Consider the following 22,019-nt stretch of genomic DNA (forward strand, 5'->3'; position numbering starts at 1 on the left):
TCGCAGATGACTGCAAGCTAGGAGATATAATTGAAACTCCTAATGATGTGGACATCCTACAAAAGGGCCTCACTGAGACAGATGCCTGGTGTCAAAGACATGGTCTTAAGCTCAATGCCAAAAAGTGCACTGTCATCCCCTTAGGTAAAAATTCTGTACCCATGAACTACCACATAGGCAATAGTCTACTTAACACCAAAAGTGTAATAAGAGACCTTGGGACACAGGTGGACAGTAGTCTCTCCTTTGATAATCACATCGCCAAAGTGGTCAGGAAATCCTTCTACGTGGCACACCTAATTACAAAAGGTTTCTCATCCAGAAAAAGAGGTCATTGTTCCCCTCTACTCATCACTCATTAGACCCATTATAGAGTACAACGCCCTTTTTGGTATGTACATCACAAGGCATCTACAACAACTGGAAAGGCCGCAAAAATACCTCACAAAGAGGATTACTTGCCTCAAACAGATGCCTTACGCAGACCGTCTCAAACTCCAGCTTTACTCCGTCGCATATCGCCTACTCAGAGGTGATCTCTGCCTAACATACAAAGCTATGTCAAACCCAGAGCTGTTGGACATGCTCCACTTAAAGAAATCCCAATCCCTCCAAGCTACACGCTCTAGGGACCTAAACCTTGTCACCACAATAAACAGAACATGCTGGAGGGATAGATTCCTGTCCCAGAGACTTCCCATACTCTGGAACAGACGACTACCTATCTATGTCAAACAGAGCTCCTCATTAGCACTCTTCAAGAAAAATCTTGATGATTGGATGTGTAATAGGAAATTCACCCCGGGGATCATTTCTGTGGTTCTGATTGACAGGGGCACAGGAAAATAATTTTCTTGGGTGGCGAAAGCCAAGGTACATTTTTGGCTAGGCTTTTATAGGCCCTAGGGCCACTAGCCTAGTACCTACCTATGAACATTCTTAAATAAAACCACGATTTTTACAGTACCTAAGTAATAACAGATCTGAAATCCAATATGATGGGGCACAAGTGGGATTAGTGGTAAATTATTTGGATATTACCCTGGAAGGCATAATTAACAATAGAATTAAAACTAGCATACACAAAGTTTAATCAGTCTAATTTGATGTTGTATGCTACTAGTTGTCATCCATCTCACACTTTAACATCTATCCCTTATGGGGAGTTAAGGATTAAAAGATTATGTAGTGATAAAAACAAATCACAGAAGGAGGCTGAGAAAGCCATAAGCATGTTTGTGAATAGAGGCTATAGAGAGGATGTAGTGTTGGATAGTTATGCCAAAAATCTATGGGAGTTCTAAAGTCACCAACGGAAATGCTTATGATAGAAATTTAGATGATTGTAAAAACAAAGCACTTACAGGTAATTTATTATTCTTTGTTACAAAGTATACTCTTTTTTTCAGATAGATTAAATGAATTATTAACAGGTTATTGGAAATTTATAAAAAAAGAAGTTTCCTCCCTTTCACAGATAGAATTAAGGTTTTCCTTTCAAAGGGGGCGTAATTTGAAGGATTTTCTTGTCCATATTAAATATAGTAAACCCAAAGAAAAAATTATCAGAAGTCTAATAGGATCAGGAACTATTCCATGTGGAAAATGTGCGGACTGTCAATTTATAGTGCCAACTTTTGAGAAAATAAATGGTAAGAAGTTTGAAACTCAAGGTAATTTCTCTTGTATAAGTAGGGGAATTATTTATGCTATAGGATGTTCCTGTAAAAACTTCTACATAGGGGAAAGTAAGAGAAATTTAAGTGATAGAATAAAAGAACATATCAGGGTCATTAAAAAGAATAGTTATAAGTTCTGTAGTGGAACATTTTAATAAGGTACATTTAGGAGACATTAGTTGTTTAAAAGTAACAATTTTAGAGCAGGTTTTACGATATTTTGCCAGTGAGGAAATGCTTAAATACTCACTTAGGAAAAAAGAATCGATTTTTATTATCAAATATAATATATTACAACCTAATGGGTTAAATAAGGAGTGTAACTAGCAAAGTTTTATGTAAGAATGTTTTAGCCTTAAGAAAAAAAATGTTTTCATCACTTTTAAATTAATTGGATGATATAATTGAATAAGATTGTGTATATAAAGGAAGGATTTGGTGAACAGTTTTTTACTCTGTAAAGGCTGATTTCGGCCGAGGCTCTAAGAGACTTTATGGTGATATTTGCTGTCAATCGTGGAATAAAGAATGTATTGTGAATACAAGAACAAGATATCATTGTTTATTGTTTTTTGCCATTAATGTTCCAGTACAATTTGGTTTTGTGGTTTTACAAAATTACAATTTGGTTTTACAAAATATGACTGTCTATTCCTTAACTTTGGATAACTATTTTTTTGAAAGGCACTCATGTCTTGTAGCATTATATTTTCTGTCTTTTCTTATTGTTCTGCTCATATAGTTATTTGCTGAAGTGCAGGAAAATCACTCTTCTACAAACCTAACTCCTTGATAATGACACAGTAGAAACAAGGGACTGGAAAAGAATTCTATTTCCCAGTCCATGCATTTGGAAGGTATCTTTGGGGGGTTGAATATTGTAGAAAATTCTTTATTATTTGCATTTGTTTTATATCTGATGTTATGTTTTTTCTTTACTGTGCTGTTTTGTAATTCTACAGCCAGATATTACCAACTTTCTGTTCTTACCTTTGTATATTTTTTATTTTTTTCAGCACTGATGTCTTCTGGCATTGTGTTTTTCTCGTTTAAAATTATTCTGCTCCTTAACTTATTTGTTAATGTGCAACACAGTTACTGCTCAGCAGAACTGACGCCGTAATAATGACACAATAGGATCTTAGGATCATAGGAGGTTACTAGGCTAATGGCCCCGGGGCCCTTACAAGCCTAGCCAATAGTTTGTCCTCACAAAGAAACCTCAGTCAGCACCAGTTGCCCCTGTCATTGAGGGACACAGGTAGAACCTCTGGGATAAATTAGTTTTTTTCCATCCACTCATCAAGGTTGTGCTTGAAGAGGTGGCACTCTGTGACACGTGTGATAACCGAGTAACACTGTAAGGTACTCTGACATGTATGGGAAGTATATTCCAGAGATGGGGCAGCCTTTGGGAGACAAACCTGTCTCTCCAGCAGGTTTTGTTGATGTTGCATATCAGATTCTGGCCTTTTGAGCGGGTAATGCGCAAGGAGTTAAACTTACAGATATGGACCATCTCTAGTAGGGCATGGTCCGAGGTTGCCTTGTAGGTGAGACACAGATCACCTCTGAGCAATCTGTATGATACTGAGTAGAGTGATAGTGATTTGAGCCTCTCCACATATGACAGGTTTTAGAGGCCATGGATTCTCTTTGTGAAGTACTTCTGTGGTGATTCCAGGCATTCTACTCAATTACTGGTCTAATGACAGTGGAGTATAGAGAGGTAATAACCTCCTTTTTTCTGGATGATATCTCTCTTCTTACGAGATGAACCAAGTAAAAGGCTTTTCTGACCACTGCCTCTATATGATGCTTGAATGTGCGATTGTTATCAACCTGAGTAGCCATGTCTCTCACCACAGGTTGTGTGATTAGGGGGTTGCTGTTGATGTGGTAATCAGTAGGAGCCATGTTTTTGCCAAGTGGTATGATACATTTTTTTGTGTTTAACTTGAGGCCATGACTTTGGCAGCAGTCATTAGTTGCTGTGAGACCCTCTTGCAGTATGTTAACATCTTTTGGGGAGTCAGTGACAGCACCCAACTTAATCATCCACAAACTTAGTCAACCAAAACAGCAGAGGCCACCAAAGCAGACACCCAAACAACTACCACCTCAGGACCAAACACATGCAACACATAGACCACACAGTCAGAGTGTCAAACAGTCACAGCCCTTAAGGCCAAACACAATGCCAGACACACTCGTCATTGGTGACTCCATAGTCAGACACACTGACGTCCCGCTCACCAGACTGAGTAAGGAGAAGGTCACAGTAAGCTGCCTGTCGGGCGCTAGAATCCGCCACATAACGCAAGCACTCAGGTCTCTCAACAGCAGGTACAAGTACGACTCAGTCATTGTCCACGCTGGTGTCAACAACCTGAGACGTACCTCCTTGGACTACATGAAAAGAGACATTGAGGAGCTCTCTGATTATGTAGCCCAAGCAGGTATGACCCTGACCTTGAGCAGTATCCTACCTTCACCTAGAATGATGCCACAATACAGGGATAAGATGATCAGCTTTAATAATTGGCTTAAATTCTGGTGTCATTCAAAGGGGATCCAATGTCTGTCTGCCTGGGATGACATGCTGGGCAAGCCACGCTGCTTCGAAGGGCGGCTTGCACCTGTCACCCTGGGCTTCCGGATATTGGCAAAGGCTCTTGCCACCCCATAGTGCCTTTTTAGGCAAGGCTCAAATTCTAAACCTACCACCCTAGAACACAAAAAGGAAAAACTAAGGGTAATGCTGCTCAATGCCAGAAGTCTCAATCTCAAGATGCACGCACTCGAGGCCCTTCTCAGTATGGAGAACATCGATGTCTGTGCTGTGACAGAAACCTGGTTCAAGGCTCCTGAGAGCACCTCAGCACTATCAGGTTTCACCTCATATCATGCGTTCCGTCCCCAAAATCCGGACAACACCAAAAAAGGAGGGGGGGTGTCCATATTCATAAAGGACACCCACACCTCAAGGTTGGTGGCAACGCACGATGCATCGGAGACCATCCAGGTGCAATTAACCATAGGCAAGACTGCTCTGCAATTTGTAGCATGTTACAGGCCACCCTCTCAAACCCAGGAACCTCACATGGCCTTCCTGAAAACACTGGAGGGGATAAATGTATCTCCAAACACCATCATATTAGGTGACTTCAACTACCCTAATATAGACTGGGAACACTACTCAAGCCCAAACTCTCCAGCCCAAAGGTTCCTGGAGTTCATAAACTCAAATGCCATGGAACAACTAGTCACCATCCCCACAAGAGGAGAAAACATACATGATCTCATCATCACAAACATGGGATCACAATGTTCAACACCGGAAGTATACCCCTCACTGGTGAGATCAGATCATAAACTAATCTCGCTGGAGGTCCTCATCCCGCCCCCACCTGAAATAAAAGAGACCACAGTGAAAAACTTCTCAAAAGCCGATTTCACACTTCTAAAAACTAGTGTGGTCTCCTTTAAGGCCCCTGAGCCAGTGGTAAACATTACTCAAACCGCTGAATCACTTACAAATGCCTTCTACCAGCACCTACAGGACTGCATGGATCAGGCAATCCCAAACAAAACTAAGACTCTTTGTACCAAAGGCAAGCGTCCAGTCTGGTGGACCCCAGCCATAAACAAGCTCTACAACAAAAGGAGGAAGCTACTACAAGATAGAGCAAAATCCTTGAAAGGTAAGACACCTTTGATCATTATAAGTAAAAAACTAAGAGCTCTCATAAAATCATCCAAGGCTAACTTTGAGAGAAAAATCGCCAAGGACACAAAAGACAATTATAAGGCCTTCTTTAGCTATGTTAGAAACCTAGGAGGAAACTCCCAGATATGCTCAGAATTAGTCCAAAATTATGTGAAGATTACTGAACCTACACACATTGCCAACATACTGGCTGACAGGTTCAGTGCAAACTTCTCCTCCCCAAAAGGAGAGATGTCTATACCAGAGGATTGTAGCCCCCCAAACATCTCCAACGCCCAGGTGAGAACTGCTCTCTCCAAGGCAAAAAACACAGCATCCATGGGACCGGATGGTGTCCCCGGCTGTGTGCTCCACAAACTCAATGAGGAATTAAAACCGCAGCTTTTGGACAGCTATTTAATCTTAGCATCACCTCAGGATACGTACCCAAGGAGTGGCGCACTGCGACTGTGGTCCCACTTCACAAGGGCGGTGCCTCCACCGACCCTGGAAATTACCGTCCCATTAGCTTGACAAGCCTTATCTGCAAAGCCATGGAGAGGATCATAATGGAACTCATAAATAAAGACATAGGGAACTTGCAGACTTTGGATCCAACCCAGTTTGGCTTTGTCAAAGGCAGATCATGCCTTTTAAACTTGGTTGACTTTTTCGAAACAGTCACCAAGGCCATTGATGAGGGAAAGGCAGTCCATACAGCCTACCTCAACCTGGCAAAGGCCTTTGACACAATACCCCACTCAGGTATTATCGAAAAACTCATCAGCTTGAATGTAAACCCATACATCACAAGATGGGTTGCAAACTGGCTAAGTGACAGAACCCACAGGGTCAGAGTTGCTGGAGCCATGTCAGACTCAAAGCCTGTCAGAAGTGATGTCCCACAGGGCTCAGTCCTGGGTTCACTCTTGTTCGGCATCTACTTTTCTGAAGTACAAGCAAACACAGGAGGGTTATGGCTGACAAAGTTTGCAGATGACTGCAAACTGGGCGCCATAGTCGAAAACACTTCTGACACAGATATCCTTCAGAAGGGCCTCACAGAAGCGGATAACTGGTGCCAGAGCCATGGCCTAAAGTTAAACGCCAAGAAATGCATAGTCATACCCTTCGGGAAAAACAAGGTTACCCCTAGCTACCATATAGGTGGCAATCCACTGAGCACAGAAAAAGACATCAGGGACCTGGGGACCCAGGTTGACACTAGCCTTTCGTTTGACACTCATGTTGCTAAAGTAGTCAGGAAAACCTTCTACATTGCCCACCTGATCATGAAGGGATTCACATCTAGATCAAGGGAGGTCATCGTCCCCCTGTACTCATCACTCATTAGACCTATGATTGAGTACAATGCCCCATTCGGAATGTATCTGACCCGACACCTGCAGCAGCAGGAAAGGCCCCAAAAGTTCCTCACCAAGAGGATAAAGGGTCTCAAAAATATGTCTTATGCTGCCCGACTGAAAGAACTCCAGCTCTATTCAGTTTCATACCACTTGCTCAGAGGTGACCTGTGCCTGACATATAAGGCTACGTCAAACCCAGATTTGATGAATATGCTTCACCTCAAAAAATCTAGATCCCTCAGAACCACAAGGGCGGGAGACTTAAACCTTGACACGGTTATTAATAGGACGTGCTGGAGGGACAGATTCATCACCCAGAGACTCCCTATGCTGTGGAACAAAACCCTGGTAAATGTGAGGCAGAGCACCTCGCTGGCCTTGTTCAAGAGGAATCTTGACCAATGGATGGGAGATCGCAGATATACCCCAGGGATTACTTCAGTGTCACTGCTTGACAGAGGCACAGCAAAAAAATGGGCTAGGCTTATAAATGCCCTTGGGCAGATAGCCTAGTATGAACTTATGAACCTATTACAGCTGAGGGTAAGTGTGATATAAACTTTGAATGAGACAGTCTGATGATTTGATCTCACCAAGTGGGGAACATACTGTAGGAGTGTTGCAGCAGTCACCCATGTTGGTGAGAACCAAGTCTAGAATGTTGCCTTTTTTTTTGTGGGGGGTGAGACAAGCTGGTCTAGTGTATTAGAATTGAACACTGGGTGTGTTGTCTGCTCTGTTGATGTGTTTTGTGTTGTGTGTGGAATGTGTGTGTGTGTGTTTTGGAGGTATCTGCTGTTTAAGTAAGTTTTTAAGGAGGACATCTGCATAGGTGGATGTGTGTTGTGCTTGGCTATGTGATGCGAGTGATGTGGTGTTTGTGCTGGCAATCTCCTCTTTGTTAGGATTACTGACTGTGGCAGTAGAGAGCATGGATTCCAGGTTACTGATATAGATGCATTTCTCACAAGTAGAAGACTTTTGTGCTAGGAGAAAGAGGGCTGTCAGTAAAAATGAGGCAGTTGCTACACTGAGTATGCCCATGTCAACCAGGAGAAAGTGATGTGAATTGTTCAGGCATAGTGTTCCAAATACTTGGGCAGACTTATGGAGAGAAGGTTTGTTAAGGGTTTGTTCACAAGAGTGCTGACCACAAAACCTTCTTAAATGTAATGTAGCTGGCCTGAAGCACAAGTGCTAAAACCAAAACTAAGATGCGTAGAATAACAGATTAATCAGGCTACTAACAAGCAGTAATAAATGCAGCAGAGTAAAAGCACTTGAACACTTAAGAGCATGCAGCAAAAATAAAGTAGGAAGAACACAATTATAGTAAAAGCAGCTGAATAAAGTGTAAAATGTTTTTCTTTCTGTTTTTGGAGAGGGAGGAAACAAAAGATAGTTCAGGATTAAGAAACTAAGGGGATAGGCCTTCCCAAATGCTCTGTCTGTGCTCAGTAGACTGAGCTGATGAGATGGGATGGGGAGGAGTGTCCAAAGTCAAAGAAGCAAGGGGCTAGTCCTTCCCAGATTATCTCATTGTACTCTGTTGAGTGAGCAAATGAGATCGGAATGGGAGGATTGACCAAATCAAATTTACAGCGGGGGCAGGCTATTCCAAAGCCACCAAGTTTAACAGTACAACAGCAATTGGGAGGGAGGGTGTGAACAAACAATGCAGACACACAGAAGCCAGCAATAAACAATGAAGCAAATATATAAATGCAGTACAGTGTAAAAAATATACTTATCTCAGTTTGGTATATCGGATGGTTATAGAATCCAAGACAGCCAGGTAAATACCTCTGCTATATCAGTTCTGCACAGTTTCACAGAAGTGTAAGTACTACTTTTGCTCTGGGCTCTGTAAGACTTAAAATATATTCTGTGTACTTTTGCAGGAAGTTACACTCCTAATGGTACAACCATGGATTGAAGCATACAACAACGCATTCCCGATCCTCTAACTGAACTTATGATACATCTGGCAGTTAGTGCAGATGACTGATATTCTGCTTCCAATGCTAAGTGTACATGGTTTGAATCTTTCCATCTTCATTTACCTACTGTGTGACCTTGAGCAAGTCACTTAATCAGTCAGTGTTTTACTGCAATTGGGAATTTGGGCTAGGCTCCCTAATGGTCTCATGGACTACATGCTTAGCAACTTTGTATGAACCTGTACCGCTATCTGTTTGTTCCTTTTTTTCAGTACACATTACAACTATCTCAGTACGGTTTCTATGTTATGCTTCTTCAGTCTGTTTATAAGCTGTGGTGGCTGTAGGTTTCAGTAAGAATCCAAAGAAATCCATAGCTTTTCACTGCATGTTAATGTCTTCTGTAATGTTTTCCCCAGTCATAATTGCAGTGATGATGTGTTTAATGTACAAAGCATTTCCTTTTCACAGTGTCGTTTCGCATACCTTTCCATTGTTAGCCCACTTCCCCACAGTTGACTCTGCAAAATACATAGTCAGTGATATTCTCTTGCTTGTGTATTATTTTACATTTGTTTGCCATCTGTGTATGTTTTGCCCTTTGCATGCATCCCCATTTTACTGTTTGTCTAGTAAGCATTTCTCTTGTGAAATGATGTGCATAGCTACTTTAGAAAAGCTTACTGCTACTAAAGAGGACTGGTGGTCTGACCACCCACCAGTATGCCTGTCTGCCCTGCCAAACTCCACAATTGTTGGACTAGAAAGCAGTGGTTTGGTGACAAATGTGAACATAGGCACAGGATTTCAGACTAAAGTGGAAGTAGAAACAGCAGGCCTATTTCATGTATGTGAACATGGAAATTCAGCCATATCACTCTCTTGTTATTTACTTAATTGCAATTTTTTTTTAAACTTGGAAAGTCTGACTGGGAAATAAAATCCCTTTTCAATGGATACACATGAAGAAAAGCTCCATGGTTACATATACAAAGTTTTTAAGAAAATGTGCAAAACATCTGTAAAATAAAGCATTTATAACTTTATAAGAAAGATATCTTGAAATTTAAAATAACAAATTAACTGCACTGTGCATTATACATAAATTAAAGTGATTTTTATATACCAAATTAACAGAAAGACACTTTTGGTAGTAGCAGTGTATAATACAAGTATTGTAAAGGAATTTTTTGCATGAAAAGTTACCTAAATGCACATTGGTGGGTGAAGTCAATAGTTGTATATGCACGCGTGCATAAACACACACACATGCATGTAATCTATTTCTTCATTATGCATGCACTCCCGTGTTTCTGTACATACATGTAAGATGTGTGTGTGTATGTACAGAGACAAATTTCTCTGCAAAGTATATGAAAATTTAAGCTTAAAAAAGTGGGAGGCCTTTCACTTCCCTTAATTCCAAGGCAAAAAATTTAAGTTTTGTAAAGTGCAAGCAGGTTTGTGTTACCTACACAATACTGGAACCATATTGTAGGTAGAAAATCAATCTAAGGGTTGAGTTAAACTGTAGGTTAAGGTTGAGTTTTCCTTTAAGTCAGAAAAGGAAGTTGTATTCACCTATTTGTTATTCAGAAGAATATTGCTTAAATTTAGGTATGGAATGTGTTCTAAACACTTGGCTAAATTGCATCATGACTCATTTAAAATATGAATAAAATCCAGGATTTACATAGCAAGCTTAAATGGAGGGTTGCTGGCCTTGCTTTCTTGTTTTTTTTGGATTATGGTTGCTTTTTGGCTGTTGCACCTACCGTATGTGCAAAGTTTAGCTTTGGTATTTTAGATTAATATTTGCCCCTTTTGGTTTAAATTATGATGTATGTATTTTTTTCATGTGTACTCCCTTTGATTGTTTTATGTTAAGAATGTTCATTACATAACTGTTTTTCAGGGGTTTGTTAACGTGGCCAGATGGCAGAGTGTACTCCGGAATGTTTAAGAATGGATTTGAAGATGGGTAAGTGTCAGAGTAATGAAAACAGACTTTATCTTTATTTTATTCCCCAATCACTTGCGTTTTGGACAAAGTTTTGAAATGAGCTGAATTTTAAAATCAGGTGCTACTCTCTACCTCAGTGGACCTTTTCAAGTTCTCTTGTGAAGTGGAGTTTACCATGTAAAACTTTTGCTAATAAAGTATTTAAAGAAAATAAGTAAAATTAATTTCTTTTACAGAACATACCATCAGTCACCTTTTTGTAAAACAACTGTTGACTGCTTTATTCTGGTTTTCATTTGGGTGCATTATAAACCTGTTGTAGCCTACCATTGTGGAAGTGTCAGTGAGTCGTATCAGACCAAGCTGTATGTGATTCATATCAGAATGCTAAACAAATCTAATAGAGAAATTGACTGCAGATGTGATGGGGGAACATCAGACTGCTTTAAAGAAAACAAAGGAATGGAAGAATGTTGTTATATGGATCACATTTGTGGTCCATTTAGAAGAGGCATACGTATTTATTTTTTGTTAACATTAAAGGCACCCCCCCCCTTTAAAAAAGTCTTTGCTGCTGTATTGATTGTAGTGTGCGTTTATTAAAGCACTAAATATACACACTCATTTGTAGTCTACAGACCACCCAACCATCCCGAATTACTTGTTTTTTACTGAGTTTTGGGGTCCCAATAATGGGGTGTCACGATTCCCGAGTGACACCCCTTCATTTCCAATTTTTTCAATGTAAGTTTCAGATTTCGTGATTTTGGAGCTGACGTCATCATGTGCGAGATGATGTCAGCTCCCTCAGCCTGTCGTAATTAAGCTCGGATGTCCGCTTGTGACGCACATCTGTTTGAATACTAGGAGGACTGCCATTTCAAGGAGTTTTGCCTGGGAACACAGATGGATTTTCTTTATGGGTTTAAGTTTATACCATGCCGTGAATACTCTTTATGGATTTAATTTTTAAGCCATACTGTGGTCCAGGCAGAATGTGAATTCGTAATGGAGCCATTTTTCTCTCTTTTTGCTTTAAGGTACCATTTTACAACTTTAGAGTCTAAGTGTGTGTGTGTGTGTGTGTGTGTGTGTGTGTAAGATCAATGAGCCATTGTACCAAGTGTTAGTCTAAGATCATCAGAGTTAAGGAAGACCCTCCTTCATGACACAGCTGTGCAATGTTTTCATTGGTAAGTGTTTCATTGCAGGCTGTGGGGGTACAGGGGGTGTTTGCATAAATATAGATTTTTTTGTTTTTTTAGATTTTTCCAGATATTGATGGAATCGGCAGTGAATGAATAGAAGCTGATGATGTTTATGTCTGAGGAAAGTTTATTTTTTGGAGCTGACATAATGTTTATCACAAGCAGGTTAGCCTACTGAACTCTGTCATTAAAGCTGTGGCAAGAATTTAATAATATGTATAATAAAAAAATAAACCGTAGAAACAGTAGGGCTGCAAGAGTTTGATACCTAGATTGCATCAGTGCTTAGAATTTAGGCACGGATTCAATACTTGAGTGCTTCTATAATATAGGAGGACTTGTGCAAATCTGTTATAATTTACAAACGCACATACCTGTGTTTGTATAGTAAAACTCAGAGAACCCTTTGCATGTGGCAGTTCTGGCAATGATAATGTAACATTATGCTCTGACTTTGAGACTATTTGCATGGGTAAATCCACAAGGGAGTTGCCACAGCAGATTTATAAGCACTGTCATGATATTAGATCTGGATATAAAATCAACCAGTGTACCATTTTAGCCATTTGTTTGAAAACTATTTGATATTTACATTCTTTGTAAATAGGGGAGATGACTTCAATAGTGTACATGAAACACAACAAAGAGAATGGTAGATATATTTAGACACAAGTCACCCTATCGGATTAAGTGAACATCTGAGTATTAAAAGAGTTTGTAAGCTTTAGAATTTTGAGGTAGACCACGGTCATCACACTGTAACAACACTGCTGCTAATACTGTTAATTTCAATATCATTCTGACATTCTTGTCTCAGTTTTGACAGCAGAGCGTGTGTGTGTGTGTCCCTATTTTGGGGTTGTTTCCCCCATTATTGGCTTTGAACGTGTTTTTTGTGCTAAGAGGTTGAGAGCTATGGTGAGAAGTGAGAACTGAATTCACCAAATGATAGCCATTTAAGTTTCAGTCTAACCGTCTTTCAAGAAGCTGATTATTTGGCATAGGGGTATGTTGTTCTGACTGTAGTGCACAGGGTCCTGGGTTTAAGACTTGGCAGTGAAATGCATGGTGGTAACATGCTTTATTCTAGCAACTTTCCAAAATTATACAAGCCATGATTAAAATGTGTCTGTGGTTTATGCCCTTTTGCCCCCCCCCAAAAAAAAACCTGAAATTGAAAATAAGTGCAAGAAGCTGTGCAAGATGCCTATGGCTTACACTACTGTTATTCTATGTATATATTTACACTTTGTGATCGAAATGTTTTTAATTGGGCTGTTTTTGTCATTATTGGTTCAAGCATTTTTTTCATTGCCTACTGGAAAAATGTTCAAACTATAAATTTAAAATGCGCTCTAACTTAAGTCTAACAGGTGTGCTGTATTATACAACAAGGAATATAATTTAATAAAGTCAAGAAGGTGTATCAAAGAACACATGTATGTTTCTTGTTTTGTGTGCAAGGGGCCTATGATTTGAAAACGGCTTAAAGGTAATCTTTATCACCACTGGCCAGATGCATTTTCTTTGGATGTGGTGTGGGTTTCAATGCTGTTTCAATGAATGTGAGTTTCAAGGGCAGAGAAGTTGTAATGCCAAGTCTATTTTCATTATAAGACAGTATTGTTTGTTTAACAGATACCTATTCATGTTTGTGCATTGTGCTATAAAATGTAAAAATAAAATCCAAATAATCATTGTAGAAGTAAAGCAGTATGCACACATTAGTGTTTATGGTAAATGGGGTGAATCAGCCAGGTAATGGGACATTGGAATGGCTGCAGGGGGACCATGGAGCCATATTTTGTTTGTCGGTTCTTCAGTTTTCGTTTGAAAGTTGTTATCCCACAATCCCATTGGAGTGGGCAGGGTTATGTAATTAGGTATGCAGATTTTGTGTTAATTAGCATACAGTTTGTACCTATTTTTCATGGGCCATGTCCAAATTTTTGATGATTCCAGGTTGAGAGGTATGCTCTGGAGCCATATTTTGGTTGTCTGTTCTTCACTTTGCATTTGAAAGTTATCCCACAATCCCATTGGAGTGGGTGGGGTTATGTAATTAGGTATGCAAATTTTATGTTAATTAGCATACAGATTTTTACCCATTTTTCATGGGCCATGTCCAGATTTTTGATGATTCCAGGTTGAGAGGAACGGTAGTCTACATGTGAGCATATATGATTTCAGGTTTTCGTCAGTGTTTTTCAGTTGACCTGAGAATCATCAGACTCTTTTTGCCAATTTTTGGATTGACGGTTATTAATTCTGTGTGGGAAAATGTGACATTGGGGTTTAGAGGTTTTTCCCTTATCCCCATTGTTGTGCGACCATGGAGTTGGTATAAGTATGGTGTAAGGTGGTGCAGTCGGCATGCCCCCCCCCTTCTCTAAAAGAAAAAAAAATGTCCATTTTTTTTGTTTTAATGCGTGTTCAGCTTTACATGTATTTGGGGAAGTGTAGTTGATGTATTGCCATTCAGTAATCTATTTTGACTGTTGCCAGTATACTCATTTATATAGGTTACTGCCTTTTGATCAAACATTGTTTGAACATTCAGAGTACTGAACCAGCCTTTGTGCTGGTTGTAGGTATTTGTGAGAAGTGAGAGTTTGCACATTTCCCAATCTGTTGCGATCTAGGAATTGGAATATATAAGTTGCAGAGCGTGCAGTGGGGTCTTGCCTTCTACATAGCAGCTTGTTTTCTGCCTTTTTTTTCTTCAGTATATTTAAGGTTCAGTGTTTAGTGTTTTTGAACCTATTTGATTTTGCCTTAATACTACAAATCCATCATATGTATTTATATGTGTGTGCATGTATCCTTGTGCATCTATACATATACAAGAAGGCCCCAAGTTCTTGGATAGAGAATTTATGCAGGTCTTGGTGTGGGTTCAGAGCTGAATGTTCTACTGTAGACATTGTTTTACCTGTTGGGCAACTACAAGAAAAGTGCAGGGTGCAGAACAAACCTCTTTATATTGCCTTTATTGATCTGACCAAGGCATTCGGCTTTGGCAGTGGGAAAGGTCTGTTTGCGATTATGGCAATGATCATCAGTCCTCTAATACCGCTTAGCATTAACTGGGCCTTCCATGAAGGGGGCCATCATGTACGACTGAGCCACAGCCAAACCTTTTGAGATTCACAGTGGAGTAAAGCGGGAGGTGTACTGGCTACAATATTGTTTGGTATCTTTTTTATTTATTTTTATTTATTTTATTTTACATTTGTTAACCGGGCTAGTCCAACTGGATACATGTCCATTTTCAGTGGAGGCCCGAGGAGAAAAGCTCCACTACAATCTACTAAAACAAGTTAAAAATGTCACACAGTGCAGGAACACAAAATTATACAATACTATAGAACATACATTATACAATACTATAGAAAATACATTAAACCTGCTACAAGTTATATAAACATAAGCAATAGAGTTCAGTATGAGGCTTAGTAGGAGACAAAAAGTCAAGTTAAATAAACAACTAGGGTAGTGTATTGCGGCATTGTAAGAAGTTGAGAAAAAAAATAGATATATTTCTATTTTAAGAAAGAGTCACAGGGACACTTATGAAAAGGGAACTCTGTTGAAATTTGCTTTCAGAACTACTACAGAGGGCATCTTTCAATGAATCAGAATGGATGGAATCCTCTTCAAGCTGTTGAGGCTTAAATTGAAGACCAGGGTGCTTAGGAAGCATCTAAGGGAGTTCCTGTTTGCTGATGATGCAGTTGTTGTGGCTTACACTCAGCAAGAAGTTCAGTCACTCATGACTCGCTTTGTGAATGCATGTATGGAATTTGGCCTCAAAGTCAGTTTAAATATCCAGGTGATGGGCCAAAATGTGGGCACTGCGCCATCAGTCAGGGTGAGCGACTGAGCTGAAAGTTGTCCATGAGCTTGTGTACCTGGGCTCTACAATCTCTGAAAACCTTTGCTTGTTAGTGAGATCAACAAGCACATTGGAAAAGCTACCATAGCATTTTACAAGCTAACAGAGAGTATGGGCTAATGTTAAGCTTACTGTGTACAACAAGGTGTAGGTTTACACAGCCTGTGTTTTGAGCACATTACTGTATGCCAGTGAAACACGGACTCTGTGCTCAAAACAGGAGTATCGGCTCAATGTATTCCATATGCGCTGCCTTAGGCGCATACTTGGTATCTCATGGCAGGACAAGATTCCCAACAGTACAGTGCTTGAGAGGACAGGCATCCCCTCATGTCCACCATCTTGAAAATGACAGATGGCACTGATTGGGTCATGTCCTATGCATGGCAGATGGCAGAATACTGAAAGACCTCCTTTTTGGAGAACTGGAGTCTTGAAAGAGGCTGAAAGGGTGACCCAGACTGCGCTACAATGACATATGCAGCCGTGACCTCAGTGTTCTCTCCATCACTGTAAACACTTGGTATTCTCTCAACTCAGACAAGATTGCCTGGAAACGGGAAGTGAAGGAAACCCGCACTATGTAAGAAACCACCTTGACTAGGAGAGTAGAGGATAAAAGAGCCCTCAGGAAGATCCATGCTTGTGATACCAGACCGACATTTACCTACTTCTGCTCAGAATGTGGAAAGGACTGCCATTCCTGGATTGAATTGCACAGCCACAGAAGATGCTGCTCTACTCGAATCAGTCCACTAGAGGCACAAACCCATGATCCTTTGGAATCTAAGGAATGCCTACCGATATATGGATGTATACACACACACATATGCATTTGCAGTGGGTATAAAAAGTTTACACACCCCTGTTAAACTCCTGAGTGCCTTGTGCTTCAGGCGTAGAGCTCTAACTTAAGGGCTCCTCCTCCTTGATGTTTAATAACATTAGTGAAGCAATGGTGATCTAGATGGATGCATCATATAATAAAATGCCACTGTTATTGATGAATCTTAATGCAGAGAAAGCAATCATTAGAGCTGGCTTGGACTTTAGGAAGAAGGTCAGTTATAGCAGTTTCATTCCCTGATGGGTTAAGAAGGAACTATATGAAGGGTCAGAGATGAGAATTAAGGTGGGGGAGTTCACTCTGGCAAGCTGTTCTTGAACAGAGGAAGAAGGTGAAGATGTCCAATTTCCCCTTTGTTTGCTTTATATTTGGAGCCATTAACAAAGAATATAAAGGTTTCATGAATTCAATGATATAAATAGGGCAGATAATCAAGAAAGGTTGGTCTTATTTGCAGATATTATTATTCTGTTCTTGATTGATCCAGGAAAAGGGGTTTCAGTGTTGTAGAACATTTTGAGACCATTTTTGGAGGATATTGAATAAAAGAAGATAAAAGAAAAGTTATAGCAATATATTCTACACCCATACTTGAATTTGTTCAGTAAATGCCCGTACTTATAGGGATATAAGTTGAAATACATGGGAAAATGAATTAAAAGGGGTTCTGTAATGCCAGGTAAGGATATGTGGGAAGAGACTAAATTACAAAAATTAAGAAAGTGGAAGCTCTTGGTTATGGAGATGCATAGTAAGGCACAAGCCATTTATTCTTATAGTCTGCTCAGATGTATTTTTAGCAACTGGGGAGAAATTGTGGATGGCAATTATTAGAGTGAAGAGATTTATTTGGGAACGGTAGAGGGCAAGAGTTAAGAAAGATAATTTTATTTTTCCCTCAAAACAAGGTGGTCACAAGTGACAATTTAGTAAAGGTGTTAAAAACAGTTAGGATTACCTGATTTGAAGGGATACTTTAAAGCTCTTCAAGCAGATGGTTACATATCAAAGAGGAAAAAGATGATTATGAAAAGAGGAAAGAGAAAGAGAGACTATTATTTTGGATGCAAGTCCTAAAGTAGAATAGCAGTCTTCTCCAATATATTCATAAAGTAGCAGAGAAAGTATGAGCTAAGCCAGAGCAGGAATGGAAGGAGCAGCTTAGTTGAAATGGGCATCCTGAGACAATGTAGAAATTGTCTCATGTTTATTGACAACTACCTGTTACTTTAAACAAATTTACACATTGTGTGAGAGGGAGATGCATACAGTTATTGGAGGCACAGCTCTCAACTAAAGCCAATACAAATAGTGGTATTGTTAGTTACACACAGTACCACACTATACCCATTACACACAATAAAGACCAAACATATAGACCTACATATGCTGAGGTTCTTGATAATCTACTTCAACCACAAAGAGATCCTAATGTGACCTATTAAATAAATACCTTCTGCAACCTCTGTGCACTGAATAAAGCATTTACACCAAAGGAAACAAAGCCTTCTGCAATCTCTCAAATAATAAACTGAGACAGCACCCACCATGAAATATGTATCAAAGGCTCAGTGTCTCATATCAGAAGCCCAAATGGCAAACCTCCACACAGTTCAACATCTTAGTCATAGGTGACTCCATAGTGAGAGACACTGATTGTACCTCTCACCAGGTTGAGTAAGAAGGGGGTCACGGTTAGTTGCCTATCAGGTGCTATTATTCATCACATCATGCATGCACTCAAGTCCTTGCAGCACGAGTACACATATAGCATAGTTATAGTATACACAGGTATAAGCAACTTGAGGCATACCTCCCTTGATTATATGAAAGATGACATGATGGAGCACTCGGAATATGTGCCTGAGGAAGGCAAGAACCTAGCCCAGCAATATGATCAAAAGTTTATTGACTTCAACTCTTGGCTTAGCTTCTGATGTTATTCAAGGGAGATCCAATTTTTATCAGTCTGGGAGGAGATTGTAAATAGTCCTAACTGCTTTGCCAGGGATGGCCTGCATCTGTCCCACAGGGCTTTCGTATATTGGCTAAAACCTTGTTCACCCCCATAGTGCCTTTTTAGACAGTTTCATATAGCTTCTGACTAATCCGAGTAAAATAAAGGAATTGTTGCTCTATATTATGAGCCTCAGCAAAAAAACTTCACTCCCTCCAATCACTATTTACCCTGGAATGTATTGCCACTAAGACCTGGTTCAAGACCACTGGGAACTCCCCATCCATGCAGGATTTCAACACCTTCCACATATTTAAGACTACCACACTAGATGAAGGTGCTAAAGGCGGCAGTGTTTCTATATTCATAAAACAAAATATCTCCAGGCTCATTAGACAGGATAACAATCTTGAACTTCTCCATATCCAGCTTACTTTTAAATTAATTTTTCACAACATAGGTAATTATAGGACCCCTTCTATTTTACCCTTGGTCCACATCTCCTACCTGGTTAATATCAAGTTCCTGTGCATTAGAACGAACACTGCTATCCAGGGGACTTCAACTACCTCTCCATTATCTGTGAGACGTGCACATCTCCTAACATGTATGCACAGCGATTTCTGAAATTCCTAAGTACAAACTCTCTGGATCAGTTAGTCCACACCCCAGTTAAGGGGAGAAAAAATCTTAAATTTTGTCCCCAGAAGTCATAACTTCCTTCATTGTTAAATTGGACCATAAATTAGTCACATTCACCAAAAGAGTAAAGCCAGAAGCATCCTCAAATACCTCAGTTATTCAGAGTTCATGAGAAGTCTTATCTGCAAAAGCTGAATGATAACCCTCCAACCTGATGACTCCTTAACCACTAAGTTGTATCCCCCTCCAAAGCAAATACAATGCAATATTTAAAGATAACCCTGTATGATAGACCCCAGATATATTTTGTTGTTATTTTCTTATCATTTGTTGACCGGGAAAGTCCAACTAGGGCAAAGTCTATTTTTAGCGGAGGCCCGGGGAGAAATTCTTCAGATGCATGCCTTTGCAGTATGGGAGGAAGTTGGAGCACCCGGAGGAAACCCACACGAATGCAGGGAAGACATGCAGACTCTGCACAAAAGACACCCCAGCCAAGAATCAAACCAGAGAACCTCTTGTTGTGAGGTGGCAACATTAACCGCTGCACCACCCAAATGTATATGTAAGTGTGTGTGTGTGTGTGTGTGTGTGTGTATATATATAATATATATATATATATATGTATATATATATATATATATATATATATATATATATATATATAGATACAAACATATATGTGTGGGTGTGTGTGTGTGTGTGTATATATATATATATATATATATATATATATATATATATATATATATATATATATATATGCGTGTGTGTGTATATATATATATGTGTATGGGCTTTGCAATAAAAGAAAAGCTCCTTTCATCATAATAAATGTAACTATCAAGATGTCATAAATGCTGTTGCTGAACTTAAGAAACTGTGGTTCCTGATTAGATCAAAGGTAGATACAAGATAAAAACAGCCATCCAGGCAAAAGACAGCCATAAAGTCGTCTTTTACTACATTAAAAAACAGAGAATCAATGTCCAGTAATGCACAGAGCTAATAATAAATGCTATCTCATGGTCAGACACTTAGGACATAGCCAGTCTATAAGCAGATAAATTTAACTCTAACTTTACTTCCTCTCTCCCCTATATTCCTCGATCACATGCCCACACACACCCCAGAATATCCCAAGGACAAGTCCTCAAAGTATTTTCCAAGGCCAAGAACATAGCTTTTTGTGGGATTGATAACTTAACAGGCAGCCTGCTGCTCAGCCTGAAACAAGACGTGTCAAACCCCCTACAGAAACAGTTCAGTGTCAGTCCCAAAACAGGCTTTGTGCTGGGCAAATGGAGGCTAGAAAATGTGATTCCCCCCTGCACAAAGGTAGGGCATCATTGAGCCCAGGTAGTTATAGACCCCTAAGTCTGACCAGTCTCATCTGTAAAGCTGTGGAGAGGATTATTATGAAATTAGTAGGTTTATAGGAGATTACTTGACTAATAGTGCGAGAGCACTTATAAGCCTAGCCAATTTTACTTAGATTTTATCCAATTTTCTGTCCCTAGGCGGAAGATGTCAAGGATCAGCAAATGGAGTTTTGACAGTTTTTACAAACTGCTTATGTCCATAAGGGACAAGGGCTACCAGCCCAGCAGTGAATTTGCAATTTCCCATCAATTTGTCCAGGTTGCACTTGAAGATGGTTAGGGAAGCACTCTGTTTCACATGACTTTGAAAAGGGCAATCTCTGGGATACATCTGTCTCTCCAGCATGATCTGTTTGTGACAGAGGTCAGGATTAGATCCTTGGAGCAGGTAACCCTCATGCAGTTAGTTTTGCGAATATGCAAAACTTTCATCAGGCTTGGGTCAGAGACTGCCTTGCAGGACAGGCATAGATCCACCCCTCAGTAATTGGTAGAAAACTGAATACAGTGATAGGGCTTTTAATCAGTCTGTATATGGCATGTTGGTTATACCCTGTATTTTTTGGTGAGAAACATCTGAGGAGGCTCCAGCTGTTGCAGGTGTCTGGCGAGGTACATGTGAAAAGGGTACATTGAACTCAATTATTTGTCTGATGAGGGCCGAGTACAGTGGTGCTGTAACATCCATAGATTTGGATGCCGTGCCCTTACTTATAAGTTGGGAGTGACAGAAGGATTTCCTCACCACCATGGACTCATGGTGGTCAAAGTTCAGATTAATATCTGTCTGAGTACCCAGATCTCTCACCACTGGGTCCACTCTGGTGTGCTATTAATGTTGTAATTTGCAGGGGACTTAGATATCCCAAAGGGTATTATTATGCATTTCTTCGCATTTAGTTTGAGGCCATGGCTCTGAAACCGATCATTAGTCTGCATCAGTCCTTTCTGTAGGATATCATCATCATTTGGGGAGTCAGTGATTGCCCTCAACTTGCAGTCATCAACAAACTTGGTCAGCCAAAGGCCAGCTATATTTGCCTTGACACCTGTGAAGTATATCCCAAACAGGAAGGGGTCCAGCACTGATCCCTATGGCACTCCCCTGGTGACTGGCCTCTTGCTGGATGTGGATTCCCCCACTCTATTAACATGTGTCCTATTTGTGAGCCATTTGGCTATCCATCTGGTGACATAGAGGTTTATGCCCAATTTTGTGTGTTTATCTGGGGTATTGTATCAAATGCTTTGGCCAGGTCAGGGTAGGCTGTATGCACTGTCTTACTGTTATCAGCGGTGTTGGTGGTCTGAAAGAAGTCCACAAGATAATAGATAAGGACATGGGTAACCTGCAGATTATTGAACCAAGACAGATTGGTTTTGTCAAGAGCAGATCCTGTTGCTTAACCTGGATGAATTCTTTACGAAGG

General features: G+C 40.0%; 1 protein-coding gene across 2 annotated transcripts in view; it reads left to right on the top strand.

The window, feature by feature from the left end:
* The window catches only part of ALS2 (alsin Rho guanine nucleotide exchange factor ALS2), a 2,167,716-nt gene that overhangs the window by 1,296,455 nt on the left and 849,242 nt on the right, over positions 1-22,019 (top strand). For both annotated transcript variants that reach the window (XM_044075110.1, XM_044075111.1), the window contains one exon: positions 10,611-10,676. In XM_044075110.1, coding sequence (XP_043931045.1) covers positions 10,611-10,676 — 66 coding nt within the window. The remainder of the gene's footprint in view (positions 1-10,610; positions 10,677-22,019) is intronic.

The sequence above is a fragment of the Protopterus annectens genome, chromosome 6.part0 (genome assembly GCF_019279795.1).
Source record: "Protopterus annectens isolate FY-2018-M chromosome 6.part0, PAN1.0, whole genome shotgun sequence".
Taxonomy (NCBI): domain Eukaryota; kingdom Metazoa; phylum Chordata; order Ceratodontiformes; family Protopteridae; genus Protopterus; species Protopterus annectens.